The sequence below is a fragment of the Falco naumanni genome, chromosome 5 (genome assembly GCF_017639655.2).
Source record: "Falco naumanni isolate bFalNau1 chromosome 5, bFalNau1.pat, whole genome shotgun sequence".
NCBI lineage: Eukaryota > Metazoa > Chordata > Aves > Falconiformes > Falconidae > Falco > Falco naumanni.
The window spans coordinates 8,280,105-8,302,707 of record NC_054058.1 but is presented as its reverse complement, the minus strand read 5'-3'; the positions used below and the strand labels follow the sequence as shown (position 1 = coordinate 8,302,707).

General features: G+C 47.6%; 3 protein-coding genes across 6 annotated transcripts in view; 2 read left to right on the top strand and 1 right to left on the bottom strand.

The window, feature by feature from the left end:
- Positions 1 to 5,065: 5,065 nt before the first annotated feature.
- FOXM1 (forkhead box M1) lies at positions 5,066 to 15,440 on the bottom strand. Of its 3 annotated transcripts, none has more exons than XM_040596365.1 (9): positions 15,343 to 15,440; positions 13,189 to 13,785; positions 11,930 to 12,078; positions 11,481 to 11,711; positions 10,938 to 11,066; positions 10,413 to 10,460; positions 9,376 to 9,454; positions 7,599 to 7,780; positions 5,066 to 6,474 (listed from the first exon to the last, which is right to left on the bottom strand). In XM_040596365.1, the coding sequence occupies exons 2-9, from the start codon at positions 13,751 to 13,753 to the stop codon at positions 5,431 to 5,433; spliced, it is 2,427 nt and encodes an 808-aa protein (XP_040452299.1). In that variant the 5' UTR covers positions 13,754 to 13,785; positions 15,343 to 15,440; the 3' UTR covers positions 5,066 to 5,430. The 3 variants fall into 3 exon arrangements, with proteins under 3 accessions (XP_040452299.1, XP_040452300.1, XP_040452301.1); XM_040596366.1 differs by having other exon boundaries at positions 10,413 to 10,457; XM_040596367.1 differs by lacking the exon at positions 10,413 to 10,460.
- Positions 15,441 to 15,568: 128 nt separating this feature from the next.
- RHNO1 (RAD9-HUS1-RAD1 interacting nuclear orphan 1) lies at positions 15,569 to 20,910 on the top strand. Its single transcript, XM_040596110.1, has 3 exons — positions 15,569 to 15,849; positions 16,838 to 17,106; positions 19,312 to 20,910. Exons 2-3 carry the CDS (start codon positions 16,939 to 16,941, stop codon positions 19,975 to 19,977), a joined length of 834 nt encoding a protein of 277 aa, XP_040452044.1. The 5' UTR covers positions 15,569 to 15,849; positions 16,838 to 16,938; the 3' UTR covers positions 19,978 to 20,910.
- Positions 20,410 to 22,603, top strand: part of TULP3 (TUB like protein 3) — a 33,086-nt gene continuing 30,892 nt past the window's right edge. Inside the window, exon 1 of one of the 2 annotated variants that reach the window (XM_040596108.1) lies at positions 20,410 to 20,490. In XM_040596108.1, coding sequence (XP_040452042.1) covers positions 20,450 to 20,490 — 41 coding nt within the window. In that variant the 5' untranslated portion in view covers positions 20,410 to 20,449. Of the gene's footprint in view, positions 20,491 to 21,386; positions 21,478 to 22,603 lie in introns of those variants that run through there. The other variant, XM_040596109.1, reaches the window with a different exon arrangement.

Sequence of the window (22,603 nt, the reverse complement as noted above, 5' to 3'; positions counted from 1 at the left end):
CCAGCTGCTGACAGAAGGCAACTCCTCTTCCTCAAGGTAAGACTCCGTGCTGTCCCTTGATAATAGGGATGAGGACTGTGTCAAGACCAGCCCCAGCAGTCCTTCAGTGCAGGTTCAGCTGGGCTGAGCTGAACACAGGGTGATTGCAGGCTGGTTTTTGCTGTTTGGAGGCTGTATCTGTCCAAAGGGAATGACAGTTCAGAGCGTTCTGTTCTCGGACACGTGTACTTCTCTTTCTTTCACTCGGTTAATTTCTGTAGCACAGAGGCTGACAGCAATATCAGTGCTCAGCTCTGAGAGCTGAATGTGTGTTTTTGCATGATGGGCTTGTGCTCAAAAAGTTCTCTACCACACATACAACGTGACTGCAGAAGAATTCTGTCCTGCTCATTCGACTCCCTGCTCTGGCCATGTACCTCAAGTTCAATAATTGGCTCCCCATGGTCCAAAATAATACTTTTGGCGTTTTTTCTTACACAGCATTTTACTTCCACCTGGCAGCTCCATCATCTTGTTGTTCAAGGCTTTGGTCCATGACAAACATAATACTCCTACCCTGCAGCCCCGCACCCACTGTTCCCACCATGGCCTCACTGCATACGCCTCTAGCACTTGCCCAGAAGTACAAAGTGCTTGGGTTCCAGCTGTCTTACTTGTCTGTCTCTTCACTCCTGAGGAATGACACCCCTGAACAGCCCAGTTGTTCAAATACAGGATACCTAAGCAATGATCATCAGCAACAAACCACCAGTTTAATGTGACATCCTCCAAACAGCTGCTTTGCTGAGCAACTAGAAGCGCAGCTTCCCACTTCTCTGCTTCATGCCATGCTAACCTGCCTTCCAACGCCTGGTCCCGTTTAATCTTGCAGATCTTCTGTGTGCTAGGCCCAGGCTATTAAGAACAAGCATCCTTTGCCCTTTGTGACAACAGAGATGTGAAACTTCTCACTGCTAAAGATGCAAATACCCAAGACTTCCAGACCTGAACAACTCTTTATAGTAGTTTATGTGCTGCAATGACTCATTCCCATAAATAGTGACATGTAAATACCAGCAGGGAAAGAATGGACGAGAAGCTAAGACTTAAAATTTTCAGCAAGCTGGCTGCAGTCACTCAGATGCTGGTGTGATGGCTTTACAGCTTTTTGTACAACTTAGGATGAAATCAAGGAAAGGATCTAGGCAGATTATCGGGCACTTACAGATGGAGAGAAATGAAGTCGTCTTCCTGAGGGTTGTGATGAAATCCTCACCAAACAGACCTGGAATTAGATTGGGCAAAACTCTGGGAAATCTGCTGTGGGAACAGTAGGTAGGGCTGCTTAATGGGATTGTTTCTGTTGTTCCCCCCACCTTTTTTAATGTAACTGCCCTCTAGCAGGGCTCCCACTGGAATATTTAGCAGGAGGGGAGACTAATCTTCAGCACAACTATGTTCAAAATATATGAGGTGGCCATCAAAGCACCTCAGCTGACAGGGACAGCAAGGGATTACCCACCTGGAATTGACAGCATCCCATCATCCCAAGGACAAGAACATTTAATAATTTACTGGAGACGTGATCCTTAGCTGGCTCTTGGATGTCAACTGTGTGCACACACCCTCTGAGGAGCAAGAAGCGAGGTGAAAGGGAGATAGGGTATCTTGAGAAACCCAAGGAGAGTGTTGACAGCTGTGTAACTTGTACTAGCAGAAAGCGTGCCACAAACCACAAAGTGGGCCTCTTCTGCAGCCTCATGACCACGATCTTACCTCCTGTCTGTATCTCTTCTTCCCCCTGAGCCTAGATCTAGGTTTACAGCTTTCCCCTCCGCTCTCCTCCTTGAAGACGGATGTGCTCTGTAGCCTTGATGGGTTTTCACAGCAGTCTGCTATGATTTCCTGATCAGAAAATTATTTCAATCCAGGCTGGAGGACATGAAGTCCTTACTAGATGACATTAGCAAAGAAGGAATCAAGACCTCCTGCCCTCACAGGCAGTATTGACAAATCAATCCTAAACAAAATACACTTAAAAGACTGCTAGCACCCAACAGTTCTTAGTCCTAAAGCTTTCTGAAGTCCTTTCTTATTTCTTGTTTAAAGGCAAGGAAACCCTGAGACTCAATCAGAAGTGATGGAACTTCTAATCACTGACAAAAATATTCTGGTCCAAAATTCACATGATAGCCTAGTAAAATATTTTTCACTATTGGCCTCAAGCTGAGCAGTCATTTGTGCTGGGCAGACAGAAATGCAGATCAAAGTCCAATATTCCTCCCCAGAAAAACTGAAATAATAATCATCAACACAAAGTGCTTGAAACATCTTTTGAGGGCAAATAACCTCTAACAAGCACACAAGAGAACTGTGGTTCTGAAAACCACACACATCTAAATCTGGTTTCTTTATAGGGGAAGGCAGGAAACCAGATTTTTGAGTGAGACTTGTTTTGCATTTACAAAATACAGAAACTAGTCTGTTTCTGACTTGTAAAGACAATACTCAGCTGTGTTCCCACAGAACCTTTATTGAGTATGTAGATACACGAACCATCGTTTGTCTGTAAGCAGAAGAATCAGGTCTTTTCCATGACAATTTCCTCTTTTTGACATGAGTTATAACGAACTGGGATGAGTTATCCTATTGCACCAAGAGAAACACACCTTGGGATTCCCGAGGTCTTTTCAGTGGAAATATCAGCATGTGCTTTATAGGTTCTTTTTTACATTTTCAATTGATGATTGTAATGAGGGTAGCTTTAACCATCTTACTGCAACAGTGACTTTACCTAGTCCTCTAGGTACATAATAGGACGCTAGAACCAGAAGAGCTATATAGCTTGATCCAAGCTCTTCCCCATTCCAGCCTGGGAAAAGGAAGCCAAACCAAGACTTTATGCTGCAATGCAGATAACGATCTGTTTTAGTTTGACTTGAGTTACAGCGAGGTGATTTTTCAGATCTTCGACCCAGCAACCTTCAGAACAGCCTAGACCAATGTGTTTCTGAAGTCACAGAATAATAACTTAAAAAAAAAAAAAAAAGTATTGTGGGCTTTCACCTAGAGTAGAATAATATAGGAGATGTGGAACACAAGGACAACACTCCAAGCGAAACTCTTTACCAGCCCAAACGATCCCATAACCCTACAAGAATAAAATTATTATTATTATAATTAAGGGCTAATTTAAGGAATGTACAGTATTTACAGCCATTGAAACTACACAGAAGTTACTAAGTAATAGGAGAACAAAGTGAAAGGAAATAAGGACAGAGCTGGGAGAAGGTTCCCAGGCTCTTTCCTGTTGTCCATAACTGAGGAGTGCATCCATTTCCTCTGATACCTTGAGCAGCAAATGCTGTTCAGGCCCAACTAGATGTTCCCTCGACAGCCTCTCTCCAGGGACTCTCATCACTAGCACAAGGTAAGAGAGGTTCTATCTTGCTCCACATAGAGTCTATTGCAGCTTATAAAGGGAGCTTAAAGCAGCCAATGGGCCCGTCTCCCAGCTTAGCAGGAGTCAACAATGCCCTCTGTTCCCATGGACGTGGGAATTAGTCAAAAGCAGACAGTTGTCTTAGACTATGTGAACGGATCTCAGAAAAGCAGAGTGCAGAGAGGTGATGAGGAAGGCCAAGGTCTATATGGAATTACGTGTGGTGAGGGAGGTCAAGGACAAGAAAGGCTTCTTCAAGTACATCAGCAGGAAAAGGATGACTGGGGAAAATGTGCACTTGTTGCTGAATGAGGTGGGTGCCCTGGTGGTGAAGGACATAGGGACTGCAAAGTTACTGAATGCCTTCTTTGCTTCCATCTTCACTGCCAAGGCTGGCTTGCCAGTTTCCCAGACCCTGGAGGCAAGAGAGAAAGTCTGGGAAAAGGAGGATTTTCCCTTGGTTCTGGAGGATCACATTAGACATCATGTAAGCAAACCTGACACCCACAAATCCATGGGCCCCGATGGGATGCATCCCCGAGTGCTGTGGGAACTGGCAGACGTTATTGCCAAACCACTCTCCATCACCTTTCAAAGGTCATGGAGAACAGAAGAGGTGCCTGAGTACTGAAGGAAAGTCAGAGTCTCTCCAGTCTTCAAAAACGGCAAGGAGGACTCAGGACTACAGGACGCTCAGCCTTACCTCCATCCCTGGAAAGGTGATGGGACAGCTCATCCTGAAAGTCAGCAAGGAGAAATCAGGCCTAACCAACCCGATGGCCTTCTATGATGGAATGACTGGCTGGGTAGATGAGGAGAGAGCAGTGGCTGTTGTCTACCTTGACCTCAGCGAGGCTTCTGACACTGTCTCCCGTAACACCCCCACAGGTAAGCGCAGGCAGCGTGGGGTAGATGGGCAGACAGTGAGGTGGGCTGAGAACTGGCTGAATGGCAGAGCTCAGAGGGTTGTGATCAACAGCGCAGTCTGGCTGGGGGCCGGTAGCTACTGGTGTTCCCCAGGGGTCAGTACTGGGTCCAGTCCTGTTCAACTTCTTCATCAGTGTCCTGGATGAAGGGACTGGGCGCACCCTCAGCAAGTTTGCTGGTGATGCCAAGCTGGGAGGAGTGGCTGACACACCAGGAGGCTGCGCTGCCTTCAGTGAGACCTGGGCAGGCTGGAGGGCTGGGCACAGAGGAACCTGGTGAAGCTCAACACAGGTCCTGCCCCTGGGGGGGAACAACCCCACGCATCAGGGCAGGCTGGGGCTGGCCTGCTGGGGGGCGGCTCTGCGGAGAGGGACCTGGGAGTCCTGGTGGGCAGCAAGTTGCCCACGGCCCAGCAGTGTGTCCTGGTGGCCAGGGAGGACAATGGGATCCCAGGGTGCGTTAGGAGGAACGTGGCCAGCAGGTCAGGGCAGGTGATCCTGCCCCTCTGCTCTGCCCTGGTGAGGCTGCATCTGGAGTGCTGTGTCCAGCGCTGGGCTCCCCAGTTCAAGAGAGACAGGGAACTACTGGAGAGGGTCCAGCGGAGGGCTACAAAGCTGACTCAGGGGACTGGAACATCTCCTTTGGGAGGAAAGGCTGAGAGAGCTGGGCCTGTTCAGCCTGGCAAAGAGAAGACAGAGGGGATCTTCCCAGTGTCTACAAATGCCTCAAGTGCAAGTATCGAGAGGATGGGACCAGCCTCCTTTCAGTGGCGCCCAGTGACAGAATAAGGGTAACGGGCACTAACTGAAACATGAGAAGTTCCACCTGAGTATGAGGAAGAACTTCTTTACCTTGAGGGTGACAGAGCACTGGAACTGGCTGCCCAGAGAGGTTGTGGAATCTCTTTCTCTGGAGACATTTACTCTGGAGACCCACCTGGACGTGACCCTCTGCAATCTGCTCTAGGTGAACCTGCTTTAGCAGGGAGTTGAACTAGATGATCTCCAGAGGTCCCTTCCAACCCCAACCATTCTGTGACTCTGTAATATCAGAAACAGGCCAAATTAAATTATCAGGCCAGTTTACTTCAGTTCAGGTATAAGCTGAGACCAGCTAATGTCTGTTCCTAAGTTTGCATCCTCAAGACCAGGAAAGCTGATATCTAGAAGGATTTTGCTCAGACTGTCATTCATAGTGTCCAAGATAAGGCCCTCCATGAGTGACCGGTTTTCAGTAAAGCCAGAGGCTGGCAGTTCGACAGATGATTGCTTAGTAGACTCACAAATTAAAGCTGGAGAGCTCATGAGGGGGGCATGTGTCACGTCACTGGATTCTGTATTGAGCAGTTCCCGAGGTGACTCAGAAAAGAGATTTTTAAGGGGCGTGCTATTAAAACCCAGAAAGTCCTGGTTCTCCTGGAGAGGCGAGAACGGCAGCTGAAGGGTTCTCACTGGGCTGAAGTCCAGCTCTTGACTTCCCCTGGGTAAGGATGCAGACTTCCAGGGGTCAAGGCCCCCCAGTGGGGAGGCAGTAGCTGCTGAGGCTTTGCTGGGTGTGGAAGAAACTGGCAATTTGGTGAATGTCTCCTTGACAGGTGTTTTAAAGGGCCCTTCTTCCCCCTGCGAGAAGCTGAGCTGTGACACGTTCTCAAGAGGATGGCTTTCCTGCAGGAAGGGGTGGTCTACCCCTAACCGGAAAGGGTCAAAGCCATTGTTTTCTGGCAAAACAAGGACAGGCTCTTCTGAGCAAGGCAGTGCTAGGCGTTGTTTCCTTCTGGATCTGCCCATTTCCCGCCTCTTTATAACTAATGTGTCAGAAACACCCTTAGATGGTGACTTCAGCATGGTGAATTGTTTTTTCTCCTTTGTGGATGAGACTGGAAGGAACAAGCCTGACTCTTCCTTTACTGTTAGGGCTGAGGCAGATGGGGACAGCCAGTCATCCAGTTGAGAGCCTTCTTCCTCCTTTATACAGATGCTCCCAGGGAAAGAAGCTGATTCCTCACCAGGCTGGGAGCTGCTCTCTTTTAGGGAATGGGTTGAGGAAAATAAGCCTTCATCACATTGACTCTCCTCCTTGACAGCAGCCACGGGTAAAGAGGATGACTCTTCTGTAGAGAGTGACATCTACAAAAAAACACAATATGCTTTGCAGTCAGTAAGCAAGGATCTAACCCACTCAAAATCCAAATGAGTGGAAGGAAGAAAGAAAGACTGGCACTTAAGGATAGCAGCACAGGTAAGAGGAGGATCTTCAGAAAGCAGTAACGATAACAACAGGTAGAGATTGATCTCTGTGTGAAGCTGATATGAAGAAGCCTACAGGTGACATGAGAAGGATTTTAGCTAAATGACTGGAAGTCATGCCCTTCAGAGCACTTCTGCTACGAGGAGCTTCTAGTTCAGGCACGAGAGCTGAGTATTTCTCAGCTCAGAAAAGCATAACCCCTTTGATTCCTCCTTACACTATCAACATGTGGAATAACAAAAATAAATGAGGACGGATTTCCCAGAAACCAAGGAAAAAGAAAAGAAAAAACCCCAAGGTTATCAAAAGAAAAAGAGCAGAGAGCAAAGACAAGTCATAGCAGGAGAGAGCATAAAGCAGCAGGCATGCACAGGGAAACAGTATTATAGTTAGACAGGATGGAAGAAGTTAAGGCTTTACAACGTGTAAGCATCCAAGAGCAATCAGCGAGATGCCAAGACAAAGACTGTTTAATAGCTGTTTTGCTTGAGCTCAGAATAACTGGGAGCTTCACGGAATTAGCAAACAGCAGATACTGAAAACCTCTGGGAAGAGACTACATGCAAATAAATGCTGTTTCAGAAAAAGTTCCCTATGTTATGTGTCTCTTCAGAGCTATCAAATCGCTGCATGTTTTAGGGGCAGGACAAAGCCATTTCTCCCATTCTTATTTCTTCCCAACCAAGCAGCAGAGAAAAATTGTCTTGATCAATCCATAGTGCCCCTTCCTCTAGTGAATTATAGTCACATCCTTACAGCAAGTCAACAGCAGGTAATATTTGCCCTAGAGACAAAAAAGGACAGCAAGGATTGTCACAGGCTAGTTCCTTAATATGAGCTTAGTTTCAGAACACCTAGTAAAGATGCACAAAGGAACCACCTGAAGAACAAGATCCATAGAAATCAAGAGCTATAGAAAAGAAAACAGCCCACCCAACCAAAGGCGTCACCCCCACCTCCCAAAAAACCAAACAAAATAACACTCAGAAAACAAGAAACTAACCTTTGGAGCAATGCGCACACGCTTGTTGCTCCAAGAAGTCTCCGAGTTGCTGAGTGATGATCCCTGTGCCATGGACAGAGGAACCTTCATAGAAGGCTGCAAGACAAGAGGCTGACTCAAAGGAAACTGGATTGGAACCAGGTAGGAGTTGATGCGAGGAAGCAAAGGCTTCATCTTTCGGCCTGGAAGGGAAAAGAACAGACTCATTAGCCTCTTGCCCTTCCTTTACTACTTCTTGAAACTCAGGCATCTAACAGCAAGTCCTTCTCAACATCCCAAAATAAACATCCAACCAGACACAGGCTTACCTGCCTTCTCTGCTAATTTTGAGGATACAAATCCTAAGCCAGAAGGCCTGATCAGTGGCTGTTGTCTACCTTGACCTCAGCGAGGCTTCTGACTCTGTCTCCCGTAACACCCCCACAGGTAAGCGCAGGCAGCGTGGGGTAGATGGGCAGACAGTGAGGTGGGCTGAGAACTGGCTGAATGGCAGAGCTCAGAGGGTTGTGATCAACAGCGCAGTCTGGCTGGGGGCCGGTAGCTACTGGTGTTCCCCAGGGGTCAGTACTGGGTCCAGTCCTGTTCAACTTCTTCATCAGTGTCCTGGATGAAGGGACTGGGCGCACCCTCAGCAAGTTTGCCGGTGATGCCAAGCTGGGAGGAGTGGCTGACACACCAGGAGGCTGCGCTGCCTTCAGTGAGACCTGGGCAGGCTGGAGGGCTGGGCACAGAGGAACCTGGTGAAGCTCAACACAGGTCCTGCCCCTGGGGGGGAACAACCCCACGCACCAGGGCAGGTTGGGGCTGGCCTGCTGGGGGGCGGCTCTGCGGAGAAGGACCTGGGAGTCCTGGTGGGCAGCAAGTTGCCCACGGCCCAGCAGTGTGTCCTGGTGGCCAGGGAGGACAATGGGATCCCAGGGTGCGTTAGGAGGAACGTGGCCAGCAGGTCAGGGCAGGTGATCCTGCCCCTCTGCTCTGCCCTGGTGAGGCTGCATCTGGAGTGCTGTGTCCAGCGCTGGGCTCCCCAGTTCGAGAGAGACAGGGAACTACTGGAGAGGGTCCAGCGGAGGGCTACAAAGCTGACTCAGGGGACTGGAACATCTCCCTTGGGAGGAAAGGCTGAGAGAGCTGGGCCTGTTCAGCCTGGCAAAGAGAAGACAGAGGGGATCTTCCCAATGTCTACAAATGCCTCAAGTGCAAGTATCGAGAGGATGGGACCAGCCTCCTTTCAGTGGCGCCCAGTGACAGAATAAGGGTAACGGGCACTAACTGAAACACGAGAAGTTCCACCCGAGTATGAGGAAGAACTTCTTTACCTTGAGGGTGACAGAGCACAGAACAGGCTGCCCAGAGAGGTTGTGGAATCTCTTTCTCTGGAGACATTTACTCTGGAGACCCACCTGGACGTGACCCTCTGCAATCTGCTCTAGGTGAACCTGCTTTAGCAGGGAGTTGAACTAGATGATCTCCAGTGGTCCCTTCCAACCCCAACCATTCTGTGATGGACAAGAAAAATAGTTCTTCATACAGATCCTAACCCTCAAGTTGGGGCAAGCACTGCTCTCATTCCACTCAAGTACCCATCCACTCTGTTCTATGCATCACATTCTCTTTCAGACATAGCAATACTACCTTCAGCTCCAAACCTGACTGTAGGGAGCCTAAAAGCTAGCAAACCTGGATAAGAATTTCCATTTTTAATCCTAAGGGAATCTGGGAGAGTGCCCCAAATTTATGGGGCTGCTTCTCTTTGGCCTAGGCTCATGTAGACACTCACGTGAATTCTGGGGTTCAGTTTTGCTGCTGCTGTTGCTTCCCATGTTCTTCTGGGCATCTGGAAGATGTCTCTTTTGCTCCTGTAGTCATTGTGAAATAAGAAAGAGAAGGAGAAAAGAAGGAGTTTTAAACAGAAGAATCCATCTTTATTCTTCTGCCTCATTCAGAACCATGCAAACAGAATCCTGTGCTGCACTGACAGAGAGAGCAGCTGTTAACACCCAGCGCTATGCTGGTTCTAGGTCTGTGCCGCTTGCTGCTTTGCAGCCATGCCATCTCAAAGCCAGCTGCTAACCAAAAGTTATGTAGAAAAAAAGAGATGGCATGACAGAGCTGCTCTGGCTGTGGGTTCTACTGCAAAAGTGACCTGGTTTCGGTGTCCTTAGTGCCCAAGGAAAGGTGAATAGGACAGCTTTATTGTATATCGGATCTCTATGCAAACCATAGACCAGATAGATATTCAAGTGCAATAGCAGAAGCAACAGAGGAATCAGAAGTCTAAGCAGATGGAAAGAAGGCCAGGGCTGTAGCTGTGACAGAAAAGTGTTTGACTGGTTGCTTGCAAATCTGTCATTGTTAAAACTGCTGAACACAAGACAGACAGCAAACAGGTTCATCCTTCCGAGACTCACAATGCAGCTGAGTTCCAAAATGAAAAAGGAACAGAGAGATCCTATTTTTTTCTGAATCTGAGCCCCAGAACAGATTGGGACTGCTGCCATGGAGATGAGGATTTTACCAGAAATCTCTGTCTGGGCTTGTTTTCTGAAGCCTGTTGGTGCCCATTGCAGCCTACTTCAGCAGCAGACTTCTAGTTGCTCAAAGCTGTACAGCTCTACCAGCTAGAGAGAGATCGTATCACCTGAAGGCAGTTAACCTTTGGCTCGATTCCTTTCCCCAAAAAGGGTGTGCGTGGAGCTGTATGACTAGGTGCAGCAGTGACCCAGTCCTCCCCTCCCCGAGCCTCTTGTCTTTTCCTTCAGTCACTGGCAAGAGCAGAATGGAAGCCCAAGCCCCAAGCTGGAGGGTAAGTCTTACTGATTCAGAGTGCTCAGGCGATGTTGGTGACCCCAAGTCCAGTGGCTGCTGGCAGCAAGGCATTGAGAGGGAGAAAAATAAGATGAAGTTATCAACCAATGGGGGGAACAAATGGGACATCTTAAAAACTCCCATAATGTGAGCAAACAAGAGTCAATCTGCCCGCCCACTGCAGAAAACAGAGAAGAGTCTAAATACACCTATACCAGACAAAAGCTTTGTTTCTCCCAGAGAATGGTACTTAGCTGCAACAGGGGCATTCCGTCCTACGACTGCCTAATCAAACAGCATAGGAATTCCTAGTTGACTTCAGTGGAAAGCTTCTCACTAGGAATTTGAATCAGGCTCATGAGAAGAAGTTGCACAAGCTCACTATTACATTTGGCACACCACCTGAAGGATAAATGCATCCCACAGAAGCTCCAGTTTATATGCAAACACAGTACCTTTTCTTTCAAGCATCTGGCTAGCGTGGCATTTTCAAACTGGATAGTCTGTCCCATTTTCTTTGCATGAGACACTCACCTTAAATACCTGGTCCAATGTTAGGCAACGGTTTGCACCAGGGTGTAGAGTCCAGAATGAGATTTTACCATTAGCAGATGTCTCACGGACAAACATATCATGAAGGGACAGGTTGTGCCGAATGGAGTTCTGGGGAGAAAGGAGCAAGGAGGAGGTTGAAAAGCAGTTGTTTTGTTATCAGCACAGCAAGGCCTACCTCAGATGTGACTGCCCTGGCAGAGGGATTACATTCCAAAGTGTAGATAACATGGACCTTCATATTCACTGCATACCCAGCCAACCCTGTCATCAGTTTCTTAATCTATTTACTATTGAGCTCCCTACTCTTACTCCAGTGATCAAACATCCCACCATCTTGCCTAAGTGGAATGAAAAAAGGGATACAAGAAGTGGAACAGGGAACGTTTGGAATGAGAGTGTATTTGGGGTGGGGTGTTTAATTTCCACCTTGCTCTGCAGGCTGGGGAACAACTTTGTGTTTTCATCCAGAAGGTTTATATCATCACCCTGTGGCCCACAGCAACTTACAGGCCCGCTTGTTACCTTCCAGCCTGGCTTAGCCACATGTTTAAAATATGGGAAATGATCCTCAATCCAGGTATAGATGTCCTTCAGAGTCATACGCTTCTTCTCAGTGCTGTTGATGGCAAACTGGATCATGGCCATGTAGGAGTAAGGAGGTCGTTGTGATACTGAATCCTGCCACGAAGAAGCGGCGGCAGCAGTAGGAATTGCAGCAGTAGGAATTGCAGCAGCAGGAGCATCTTCTTCAGTCTGAGAAACAGAAGGAATGATACACGAGTGATCACAAAGCTGACAAGAAGGGCCATAGAACATCCCTCGATCCCCAGGTTCTGCTATTCAAATGAGTAAAGGTCAAACTCGGGCTACTTAGAGATGATGATGCCTAGTTCTAGCAAGTCTTCTGATCCATATGGATCACTTCCCTATCAAAAGTTTTAGCACATGCTCTGTTGTCTTCTCCTACTTACCTTGATTCTTTCCTGCAGAGGCATCTGGTTCTCTTTCTCCATGTCTTGCTTCACAGAACAGGGACTTAGCCCATCAGATCTCATCTTCCCCAGCCACTGGATGTTAGTGAGACTATTGTCCAACACTGAGCTCATTGTCTCGCCACTGCCTGTTGGGATAACAAGCCCATAGCTCCGCTTACTCACAAGTACCCCTCTTTCCCCTTTATCTCAAGTGCCAAGAGGAAGGCACTAGTCACACTTCTAAAAGAGGTATCCCTGTCTCAAGACAGGCACAAGGTGCTATTGCAATGCTAACGTTTCTTGTAGAAGCAATCGAACCTTGAATTCCTGATTTCATGTGAATCTGTCCAATTTCTGAAAAGAGCAGCAGCCTTAAAAGCATTCAAACCAGACATTGCTCTCAATGAAAACAGGACAATATTGATCCAGTACTTCAAGAATTCAAGTATTTTTAGTAAAAGGATGGATCTAGTATGCAGAGACCAAGGAAGGTGGTACAAACTTCAGCTGAAAGACCTAGTATAAGACCCAAGTCAGAAGCTGAGATACCTCCAGGTTTTTGAATGGCAGCAGTGAAAACTAACACAGTTTTGTTATTTCTGGTGAGGCTGGTTGTAGCAATGCAGCTATTGCAGCTGTCTATGGGTTCCTGTCAGATAGTACAAGATAAGATCTATTACAGCCCAAAAGCTACATAGCCATTCTAAGTTGCAAATACAAATTTGATCTGAGCAGTGCTTCAGAGTAAAATCCATCCTACTTATAACATTTATTCAGCAGCTGCATGAAATGGCCAAGTAGGAAATAAACTTGTCACTTAGTTATTAAAGGATAGGAATCATCTCTTTTTCAAGACTCCAGGCAGGTGTGTTTTGCCACTGACTATGTTAGTCTTGAATCCAGCCATCACTCTTTTGCTAAAGAAAAATAGGTCTTTTGTTCTTCCAGGCTTGATTTCCTCAAGCCAGCCCTTCTTTTTTCCTAGCACTAAAGTTTTGCTTTGCTGTATACCTTTATAAGCCATCTCTTCCACCAAAAACATATCCACTAAGATCTGTCAGATTCGCAACATACGCTTAACAATGCAAGTTATTAGAATCAAATCCATAGCTAGCTTGTAATTAATGAAATAGTTTTCATTACTACATTCTGAGATCCAAGCACTACACTCATTGGCCCACTTCACATCTCTTTGTCTATCTGTCAGGGGGGAAAAAAAGGAAAAAAGGAAGAAAAAAAAAGTAAACATTACATACTGTTGCTCTCCTGTTCCTGTGCAACTGCAGAATCAGCTCCTGAATGCTGGAGCGTTATCCCTCCTGCAAGGCCAGGGGTCTCTGTAACATTCTTCTGTCTTTCTTGATCATCTGTAGCCTTGGTTGCTGCACTGGGTTTCTTCTCTGATGGGAGATGCTGCGATGGTGTTGGACCTGTCGAACGGGACGTGCCCCCACTGCTGATGAGAATGAACTTGTTGGGCCCATTGTTGCCACATTCTTTTCCTTTTGCTGTTAGTGCTTCTATGATGCTCTGGATATCAGCGTTTGTAGGGATGGCCACCACTTGTGTGTTGGGCATGGTAGGATGGTCAATTATCTTTATTCCTGCTGGGAATTTCTGCAGACCACAGTCCATTTTGTCTCTGGGTTGGCTGTTGTGATGGTCCTCCTGGCTGTGCTCCTGCTTAGGAGTCTTTTCATCTTGACCACTGTTCTCATTTCTTGCTGAAGTACTGGATGCATCCTTCTGTGGGAGGGCCAGTTTCCGTCTTTTGAGAATTAAGGGCCTGCGAGGGCTGGTCCTCATTATTGATCTATACATCCACGCTCCATTGAAAGGGACAATAACAAATCCTGCAAAACAAAAGATACAACATAAGAATGCAGAGGGCAGAACAGCCAGGGAAGGTGCAGCAAATCACCACAGGCCTCCCACAGAGCTCACATTCTTGCTTGTTGCAAAGCTAGAAACAAGGAAGGAAAATAAAAATTTAAAGCATTTAATAAAACTGGTGCAGCCACTGGAGAATAGTACTGTATCTCCTTTATCCACACCTTGTGTAAGCAGGACAGGACCAATATTTGCAAAGTAGATAATTTGCATCACAAGCTGGGAGCCACAGACTGCATAATAATGATGAAAACATGTATATGTGCTTTACAGAAAGGAAGACTAAGACTTAGATGTAAAGTAACTTGACCAGCATCAGCCAGCAAGCTGGAGGGAAAAGAAGCTAGAACATAGAAATAGCAGTCCTGATTCTTTTATCTCATTCCTGTAACCAGCAGATCACACAACCTGAGAGAAAAGGGAGTTTAGCAGATGGTTTAAGACCTGGCAAGCAGAGATTGTCCTGAACACTTCAAAGACACACTATAAATGTACCAGAAGTTACGTACTTTAAAATAAATGTGAAGTAAATGCTTTAGTCATTCCTCCTGAGCATTTGTCAAGAGCCAGATAAATTTGTCATTGGGCAGCATACAATTTAAACGACAAACTTTTAGACAGCAGACAATTTAAAGCAGAAAGCAGAGGAGATGAAATTCAGGCATACTGCTTTCAGGGTAAGATGCAGTGTGCCCCTTCTGAGAATACCACTTACAAATATCATGCCATTCAAGAATTCAGCAGAGGCTATCACTTGCAGCAAACTACACGCAGAACAAGAATACACAATTTGTACTTATTGCTTATCATTAGGGATGGCAGACAGAATAGAAACAAATTAAAAAAAAAAAAAAAAAAAGGCCTTTTGCATCGGTAGACTTGACTGGGCCAGGTACTAAGCAAGAAGATTCTCAGTAGGAATCACCTACATAGATACAAATCAGAAAGAGTGCAGCAGATAAACCCGGAGTTGATGCCCTGGGTGCAGGGAGCAGGCTGCCCTGGGCTCAGGATCAGCCCCGTAGCTGGAAGCCAGCAATGGGAACATCCAGCAGCACCCAGGGACTGCAGCACCCAGGCACACACGTGGCCCTTTGCCATCTGCTCCCCTCCCTTAGGGGGATCCCTGTAAGCTTAGGGGGATCCCCGTACAACGGCACGGGTCGCCTTCAGCCGCCTCCCGCAGGCCGCACTCCCCACGGGAGCAGCCGCTTCCTCAGGCCCCCAGCCGCTGCCCCCAGCCCAGGCGCAGCGCTGCGTGCGCAGGGCCCCGGGGGTGGCGGTGGTGGGGTGGCGGGGGTGGTGCGCTAAAGGCCTCCTGGCTCCTTCACCCGCTCCAACCCCGGCCCTGCCGCCTCGCCCCGGTGCTCCCCAGGCCCCCCGCCCCGGCCCGGGCCTAGACCTCTCTCTCCCAGCTGCACTGCGCTCTCAGCGCGGCCCCTGCCGCTGCCCCCTGCGGGGAGACACCGGGTACAGGGAGGCTGCGGCGGGGCCGGGGCCGGGTGCGGATCGCGACTCACCACCTCCCCGGCCAGGCGGGGGTACGGGGCGGGGGCGGCAACTCGGGCGCTTCCGGGCTCCGCCGCCGCTGGCCGCAGCGGTCGGTTCCCGGTTTGAATTTGGCGCCCGGCGACTCGTTGGCATCACGTGCCGGCTGGGGCCAATGAGCGGGGGCGGGGCGGGCCGGGGCGGGCCAATCGGCGGCGGCGGCGGGGGATAGGGATGTGCCGGCGGGCGGCGCGGGGCCGTGCGGTGCGGGCCGGGCCGGCCGGCCTGTGTCGCCCCGGGGGCTGCGATCGTACCGCTGCTTCCTGCGGCGCTTGCTCAGCCGGCGCCCGGGCCGCGGGCCCCGTCCCCCGTCCCGGGACCGCTGCTCCCAGCCCAGCGGGAGCAGCCCCGGTGGCTCCCTCAGCCGCGCCGCAGCCCTGGCCTGCGCCCGGGCGCCGGCCCCGGGTACCCCTTGGCGAGGAGCCGCGGGGTGCGGCCGTTTACCGGCTGCGGGACCCCCTGAGGAGGCCGCGCCTCGGGTAAGCGCTCGGGCTGTGGCAGCCTGGTGTGTTGGGTGAGGGAATGCCCTCCTCGGGGAGGGCTCCCGCCGAACTTCCTCGGCTGGGCCGATCTGGTGTGGAATGGAAAATTAAACTCGGTGTCGTTTCAGTTAAGACATATTCAGCAGGTAAAAAACCCCTAATAAATCATGCAAGACATGCTGAGTATGGGATGGAAGTGTCAAGTATGTTCCATATTTAAAAACTTTAAAATTCCTGAAATTAAAAAGTATAGGTAGTTAGCACCTATAAATGGAAAGGCTTCTGGTTATCTCAGGCCTGCAATGTATCTGAGCATTGCAAGTTAGTTTTATGGATTAAATTGAAAAATAATTTTTTTTTCTGACTTTCAGTTCCTAAATGTTTTTTGTTTGTGACTGGACTACGTACTGAGCTTATGTAAAGAAACTATTTGATAGCTGACTTGACTCTCACGGCAATTGTTGTATTCTTCTCTCCCAGAGGTTTGAATTTCCTTACAATTTCAGTGACTGAACCTATTCTGAATATAGTTGGTCCTGTATTTCACTATTTATTCAGGCTTTATCACAGATTATTGTCTTTCAAATTTCTTCTAAAATATTTTAATGAAGAAAAATACCTATGTGAGTTTGCCTGTTTTGTGTACTTTAAAAAGGTACTTTTATAAGAAACTAATTCTTCCAGTTATGTTGAGTCTCGCCCAAAGGCCAGTTCAGAACTTCTGAGACACTTGTTTTGTTTGCATTTCTGGCTCCACCAGTGTACTCTGCTACCAGCTTTTGCAAAGCTTCAGGGCATTGATCTGTTCCGCTGTACACTTCTAAACCTACTTGAATTTTGACAGAAGCTTCAAAAACTACTAGTAGGAAAAAGTCTGCTTAGAGAAGTGTATCCTGTACTGTACGTAAATGTTTTACTTATTAAAACTGAGATTTGAGGTTTCTAAACAAGTTTGTCTTCAAGTCCATTTATTTGCCCTCTACAGATTTGAAAGCGCTTGACCGTCTCCTTGGGGTGCCTTCCTTTTTCTCCAATTGGCTCTAGCAAGCATCATGAGGTTTCTAAGCGGTTTTACCATACCTTTTGATGCCTCCGAAGAAGAAATGCACCCACAAGGCCAGGAGGGCAGAGCTGCCATTCCTGGAGAGGCCGCGCGAGGGCGCCGTCCATCGCTGTGAAACTCCGCTACGTGCGGCCGAGAATCCAAGACGCGTTCCGACCAGACCTGTAGACCAGATCACCTCTGCTGCCTGGGTTGGTATCGCTTTTCCTTCTCCCTGCGTCCCACAGCAACGTTTGTCAAGTTTCTCCTTTAGGTCTCAACAGAAAGCTAGCTATTCTGGATACCGAAAACTAGTAGCACGGACCTGAATTCATTGTAGCTGCCTACAGCATAAATCAGTGCTTTTGAGTTGCTTCGAGTTCTAACTACAACCACTAAGGTCTTGCTTATTTGAAGGCGTACAACTGTGTGGTGTGTACCGATTAATATGACAATTTGTCTTCTGAAAAACTAATTCTCACCAGGAAAATGCTGTTTTCTATGGCAACAGAAAACCCTGCACATAATAAACACTGGGGGAATTTTTTTATTGGCTTGCTTCAAGTAACTGCTGAACTCTAAATGTTACATGCTAAAGTAGTAGGTGTTTTGTTTAAATCTGACACCACTAAATTTAGTGAACATAGGCTTTCATGTCAGGGTTGTTTGTTCTAACCTGCCCTCTTTTCCATTCTGTTTTGAATAGTTTCTCTCCATGTCACTCTTCTGCTGGGCTCCATTTCTGGTCTGAAAAAAATATTCTAGGGACTGTTTGCAGTGTCCTAAAATATTCTTTATATCATGTAATGTAAAGATTTTTACTTTTTTTAAGCAAACAGATGCTGTAAAAACAGACTGTTCCTATACAATAATAGTTATCACCTAGGGGAGCTCGGTTTAAGTGTTATTGCTGCTTGACTCTGCTCTTCACAAAGCAGGCTTAGGAAGTGTGGTTTCAAACCTCCATGAAACATTCCTTTTTTCCTGGTTAGTGTGGACTTATTTTTGTAATGCCTTAACCTTGAAGTAGAACATGTTAAATTTTTTTCTCAATTTTTTTTCATATGCTTGAGACAGCTGTATGGCTTTTGAAACACTTAAGTACAGTAACTGCTGTGAAAAAGCATTCTTTTTGTTTGAAACAGATGGAAATATCCACACTGGTACTTAGCTCTTTGATTCTAAACATAGATTGATTCTAAAATTTGTTTGAAGCTATCGGCACTGTTAGATGTTAGATGTTTTCTCTGTTTGAAAAGCCTGGTAGGCTTGTAACTTCTTGAAGCATCCTCTGCAGTGTCTCTGTCAACTTGTCTTGGTGGTACTGATTTTCTGCTCCTTTCTTCTTGACCTTATCTAAGTCTTTCATATCTTCTTGACAGCTAGGCTCTCCTGCATTGGTAAAGTCTACTGTACATGTTCTCTGAAACCAGGAATTAATATCCTCAAAGTCAGTGGTTCACCTATGTTCTTTTAGGTATGTGCCAGGATACATTATCAAGGAATCATTTCTTCCCCCCACCCTACCCCCACCCTCCATACAAAGTCTTTGCATTCAAACAGTTCTGCTGTACAGCAAACAATCACTATCCTTTATTAAACTGCGGTCAGTTTTTTTGAGGGACTGTGTAGTAGTAACAGGCATGCTGGAAGGGATCTGCAGTGATTGTAGCTAGAACAGTTTGCTGTGCTCTAGGGAAAAACAAATTGCAAGAAACTGAACCAGACTCTTTTTGTTGATATCCAGGAAGATAAAGAATACTGTAATAGAAGGATTTCCAGGTTTTGAGTAAGTCTGGAATCTTTCAAAGAATTATAGATTGTTGAGCTTTGACCATCTTCTATAGAAAGCCAATTTTAGAAGTGGCTTCTGAGTGATCAGTTATTCCAGAATACAGAGCTTAACTATGTTCTGAAGTAAAGACTTTTTGAGGGAATATTGTGAAAGCCATGTTAACATGATCTAAGGTGATGGAGCTAAGTGAGCATCCCCTAAACAACTTCATATTGTTCTCAGTTCAACCTCTACCTATTCAGGGAGACTGAAGACGTAGTTCATTGAATCTATTCACAGCTATGTTAAGACACAGAAAGAAGCTGGATCCAGGTTTGAACCTTTTTAAATCTGTAGGGATTACAGGAGTAGACACCAGTTAAGACTTTTCCTTAAAACCCGGATCTTGAGTTCTTTTTAAGCTGCCAAAGAATGGTTCACCTGCACCTCAATGTTGAAGTTCAGAGGTACCTCCTGCTTAGTAGTTTGGTTAGTGACTGATTAGCTTTGCTACAGACCAGATTCCCCACTTAATGAACACACTGAAAAAAGATGGGATAGGTGGGGGAGTAGTATCAGGTTGGGATTCCTTTGTCTGGATAAAATTTTTGGTTTTTTCTTATTACTACTTCTTTCCCTTCAGGTGTGCCCACAATTTGAAACAACCAAGTCAGTGGTGTTGAAAGCATGCCAGAAGCAGCATCGTGGTCCTCAGAAACTCCAGAATCAGGATGCCAGCCACAGTTTGCTTCATGCAGGAGGAGCTTGTCGAAGACCTATAGCCTGCAAATTTCCTCCTTTAACTTTTGAAAATCAAGAAGGATATGCAGTCCACCCCCCGGATCGTCCAAATTACTCAAAGAAGAACAAAGAGTGCTCTCACAGCCAGTCCAAGAAAGAGACAGCAGCAAATGCCAACATTCAGGCAAACAGTCTGGAGAACTGTGAAGAAACACCTTTGCCATCGGCTCCCCGGCCTGTGGAGCCAGAAGTCTTCAGTCCACCTGATACAGAGACTACACAGGTGCTGTCCATAACGAATGGGTGGTGCGGCAGCACTCTGCCACAGACAAGTAGCCATGCCTGGCATCCAGAAAAAGAGCTGGCATTCGGCACCGATGCCTGTGTGCCAGGGGAGTCACCAGAGGTCCTGGTTACAGACACTCCCGAGCACGAGTATGGAATAAAGGTTACGTGGAGACAGCGGCCTCACCTAATGAAATACCTGCAGGAGAGAGGGAAGCTGAGTGCTGCTGACATACTGGTGAAGGCAAACCTCGAGCTCTCAAGGAGACAGGCCAACGTCTGACTTGGCGGGAGCAGGCATTTTCTCACACGCACAGACACGTCCGACTAGACAACTACTCCCGGGGATGAAGAGCGGGGGTGGTTTAGGCCGAGACCTGCGCTCCGCTCTTCCCGGTGCAGGGAAGGTGGGGATATGTTGGGCCGGGCCTCCCTGGGGCATGAGGTGGCTCCGAACTGCGCTTTCTGATCCACGTGGCTCCCTGCGGGCGCCGTTAGGCCAAGCCCGGCGGCAGCGCGGCCCCCACGCGCCCCGAGTGGAGGCGGGCGGGCCGGGCCCGGGCTCCGCCAGGGGGCCTCGTCCGCGCATGTGCGGGGCTCGCCCCGCCCCGCTGGGGGAGGCCGCGGCCAATGGGCGTGCCGCATGCTGAGCCGCCGGCCAATGGCGCCGCGGTTCAGTACCGAGTTCCGTTGCCACGGGTAGCGGCGGGGCCGGGGCTGGGCGCGGCGGCCCCATAGCAACGGCGGCGCCGGCGATGGAGAGCGCGAGGGGCCGGGGCGGCCCCGCCGGCGGCAGGTGAGAGGGGTCCGGGGCGGCGGGACCGCTCCAGTGCCCGGCCCGGGCGCTCACCTCGGTGTGGTGAGGGCGGCCCGGGGCGGCGTTTCCCGGCCCGGTTCCACCTTCTGCCGGGTGGGCGCCGTTTCGAGTAGGCGGCGTCTCCGGGCGCAAACCGGCCGGGTCCGGGTTACCCGGCTCTGCGCGCAGCTCTGCCTCCCGTCGGGACCGGGACCGGGCCGGGGGGGAAGGGGGGGCTGCCCGGGGCCGGGGCGTGCCCGCGGCCGGCAGAGCCGTGTGCCGGCGCTGCCCTGGCAACGTTCGCTCCCAGCGGGCCCAAAGCAGCCGGTTAGAATCCGGGTGTGTTTTATGTGCTGCTCTCTTCAACGTGATGTATTATATATCACCTAAATACCTGTAGATTAAACTGGGTTTCTGGGATCTCGGTCCGTTCTGCTGGTTTCTAGGTGTTGCTGGGAAGCGGTTTTGCACTGTTCCGCTCTTTCCGACGGAGCTCTCGGGGTGTGTGGTAACATGCTCCAAGTGCTGTGGCAGGAAAGAGAGGATTAACTGAAAGGAGCTTAACCGATGTAATAGGAAAACTGACTGTGAACTTCAGAGAAGAGATTTTTGGAAAGAGGTTGTGTCAGTGGCACGTGAGTGAGTCAGAACTGAAATCACGTGACATCAGATTTGGGGATACAGGCAGGGAGAATGGGTTTTGACAGAATTCCTGTGACTGAAAACCCAGGAAAAACTATTTTGTGCCTCTGATGTTTAGACAGGGAAAGGAAAAGCAAGTAAAGAGCAAAAACTACTTGTCATAGTTGAACTATAACAAACACAGTGTAGAAGAGATACAGTATTTATGACATACGCTTGGTAATTTTAGTTGGAGGGGGGGAAAGAGGCACCAGAGTTAGAAGTGATCCTGTCATTGCTTGGGTCCACCGAATCTACTGCGACACGTTGGAAGATGACTTCTTTATGCAGACTTCAAAGGCTGAGGTTTGTATAGCAATTTTGGAAACAATTCCTGAAAAGCTGATGCACGTAAGTTTCCTTGCATAGATCCAGCCCTTTAGGTTTCACCGAGTGGAAGCTACAAGAAACGATGCTGCTGTTCTGGTAACAATTGTACAATTTCTTTCTGCTAAGAAACTTGGTTTGCATACACTGCTGTGGGTGCTTCACAGAAACAGCCTAATGGTTGATGTGATAGCTGCTTCCCTCCCACCCTCAGTTTATTAAACAAACAATTCATTTCCTTAACTTTCTTAATCTCTGTCGTTAAATATGTATAGAATACATGAACCTAAATAAAAATATGTAGGTTTTAAATAAATCATTAAGGCCTATTTTTTTAGGGGCTGACTCTGAACTTAGAATGTTCAGCAACACTATAATGAACTGCAGGAAGACAAAAGACTGTATTCTTAAGAAGGATCTGCTTTTCCTGAGAGAAGAATAGTACAATTATCTGTAAATCACTAATTTAATCATTAGAACTCTTGTCTGGTAAAATAATTGTTACTTGTCCAAACAGGTTTTGGTATACAAAAAGTAAATGTGGTGCATGGGGTAACTGGCAGTTTGTAGCAATGAGGTAACTGCCTATAAAGTTTAAAAAAACTGTACTTGAGAGGCAGTTAGCAGCTTTTTTTTTTTTCCTCTGAGGTAGAATACCTTTAATATTGAGCAATATATAAAATAGACATTAAGATATCAAAAAGTTGTTGTTTTTTTTTTCTGGTGGACAGAGGTGAAGGGAACAAGTAAAAAAAAAATGCATGTGATTTTGTAAATGTGCTGTGGGATACTTGATGATGGATAGACAGCTGAGACATCCCGGTAACAGGCTGTTCCTTGAAACTATGGTGTGTTAACCTATCTTCCATTTGAGGTGGCTGCAACTGAAATTGCTCAAGGTAATTTTAAAGTTTGACTTTCGGGTAGACATGGCACAACTGTCAGTGCTTTAGAAAATGGTAAGGTTGATGGTGCTGTTTCATAGTTCTTTGAACTATGTGCTTTGCCTTCTCTCTTTATTTGGGAATGTCTATTCTGAGACAATATGAAATTAATAATGTTGAATACAGAAACGTTCAGATAAAAGTAATTGTAAATCATTGTA

What these genes read in the sequence shown, in the direction of transcription:
- FOXM1 (XM_040596365.1), bottom strand. Translation starts at nt 13,753, where the DNA reads ATGTATAGATCAATAATGAGGACCAGCCCTCGCAGGCCCTTAATTCTC. An exon ending in ACAGGAACAGGAGAGCAACA is followed by an intron (nt 12,079 to 13,188) that starts GTATGTAATGTT and finishes TTATCCCAACAG; the next exon opens with GCAGTGGCGAGACAATGAGC. An exon ending in CATTGGACCAGGTATTTAAG is followed by an intron (nt 10,461 to 10,937) that starts GTGAGTGTCTCA and finishes CCTTGCTGCCAG; the next exon opens with CAGCCACTGGACTTGGGGTC.
- RHNO1 (XM_040596110.1), top strand. Translation starts at nt 16,939, where the DNA reads ATGCCTCCGAAGAAGAAATGCACCCACAAGGCCAGGAGGGCAGAGCTG. An exon ending in AGATCACCTCTGCTGCCTGG is followed by an intron (nt 17,107 to 19,311) that starts GTTGGTATCGCT and finishes CTTTCCCTTCAG; the next exon opens with GTGTGCCCACAATTTGAAAC.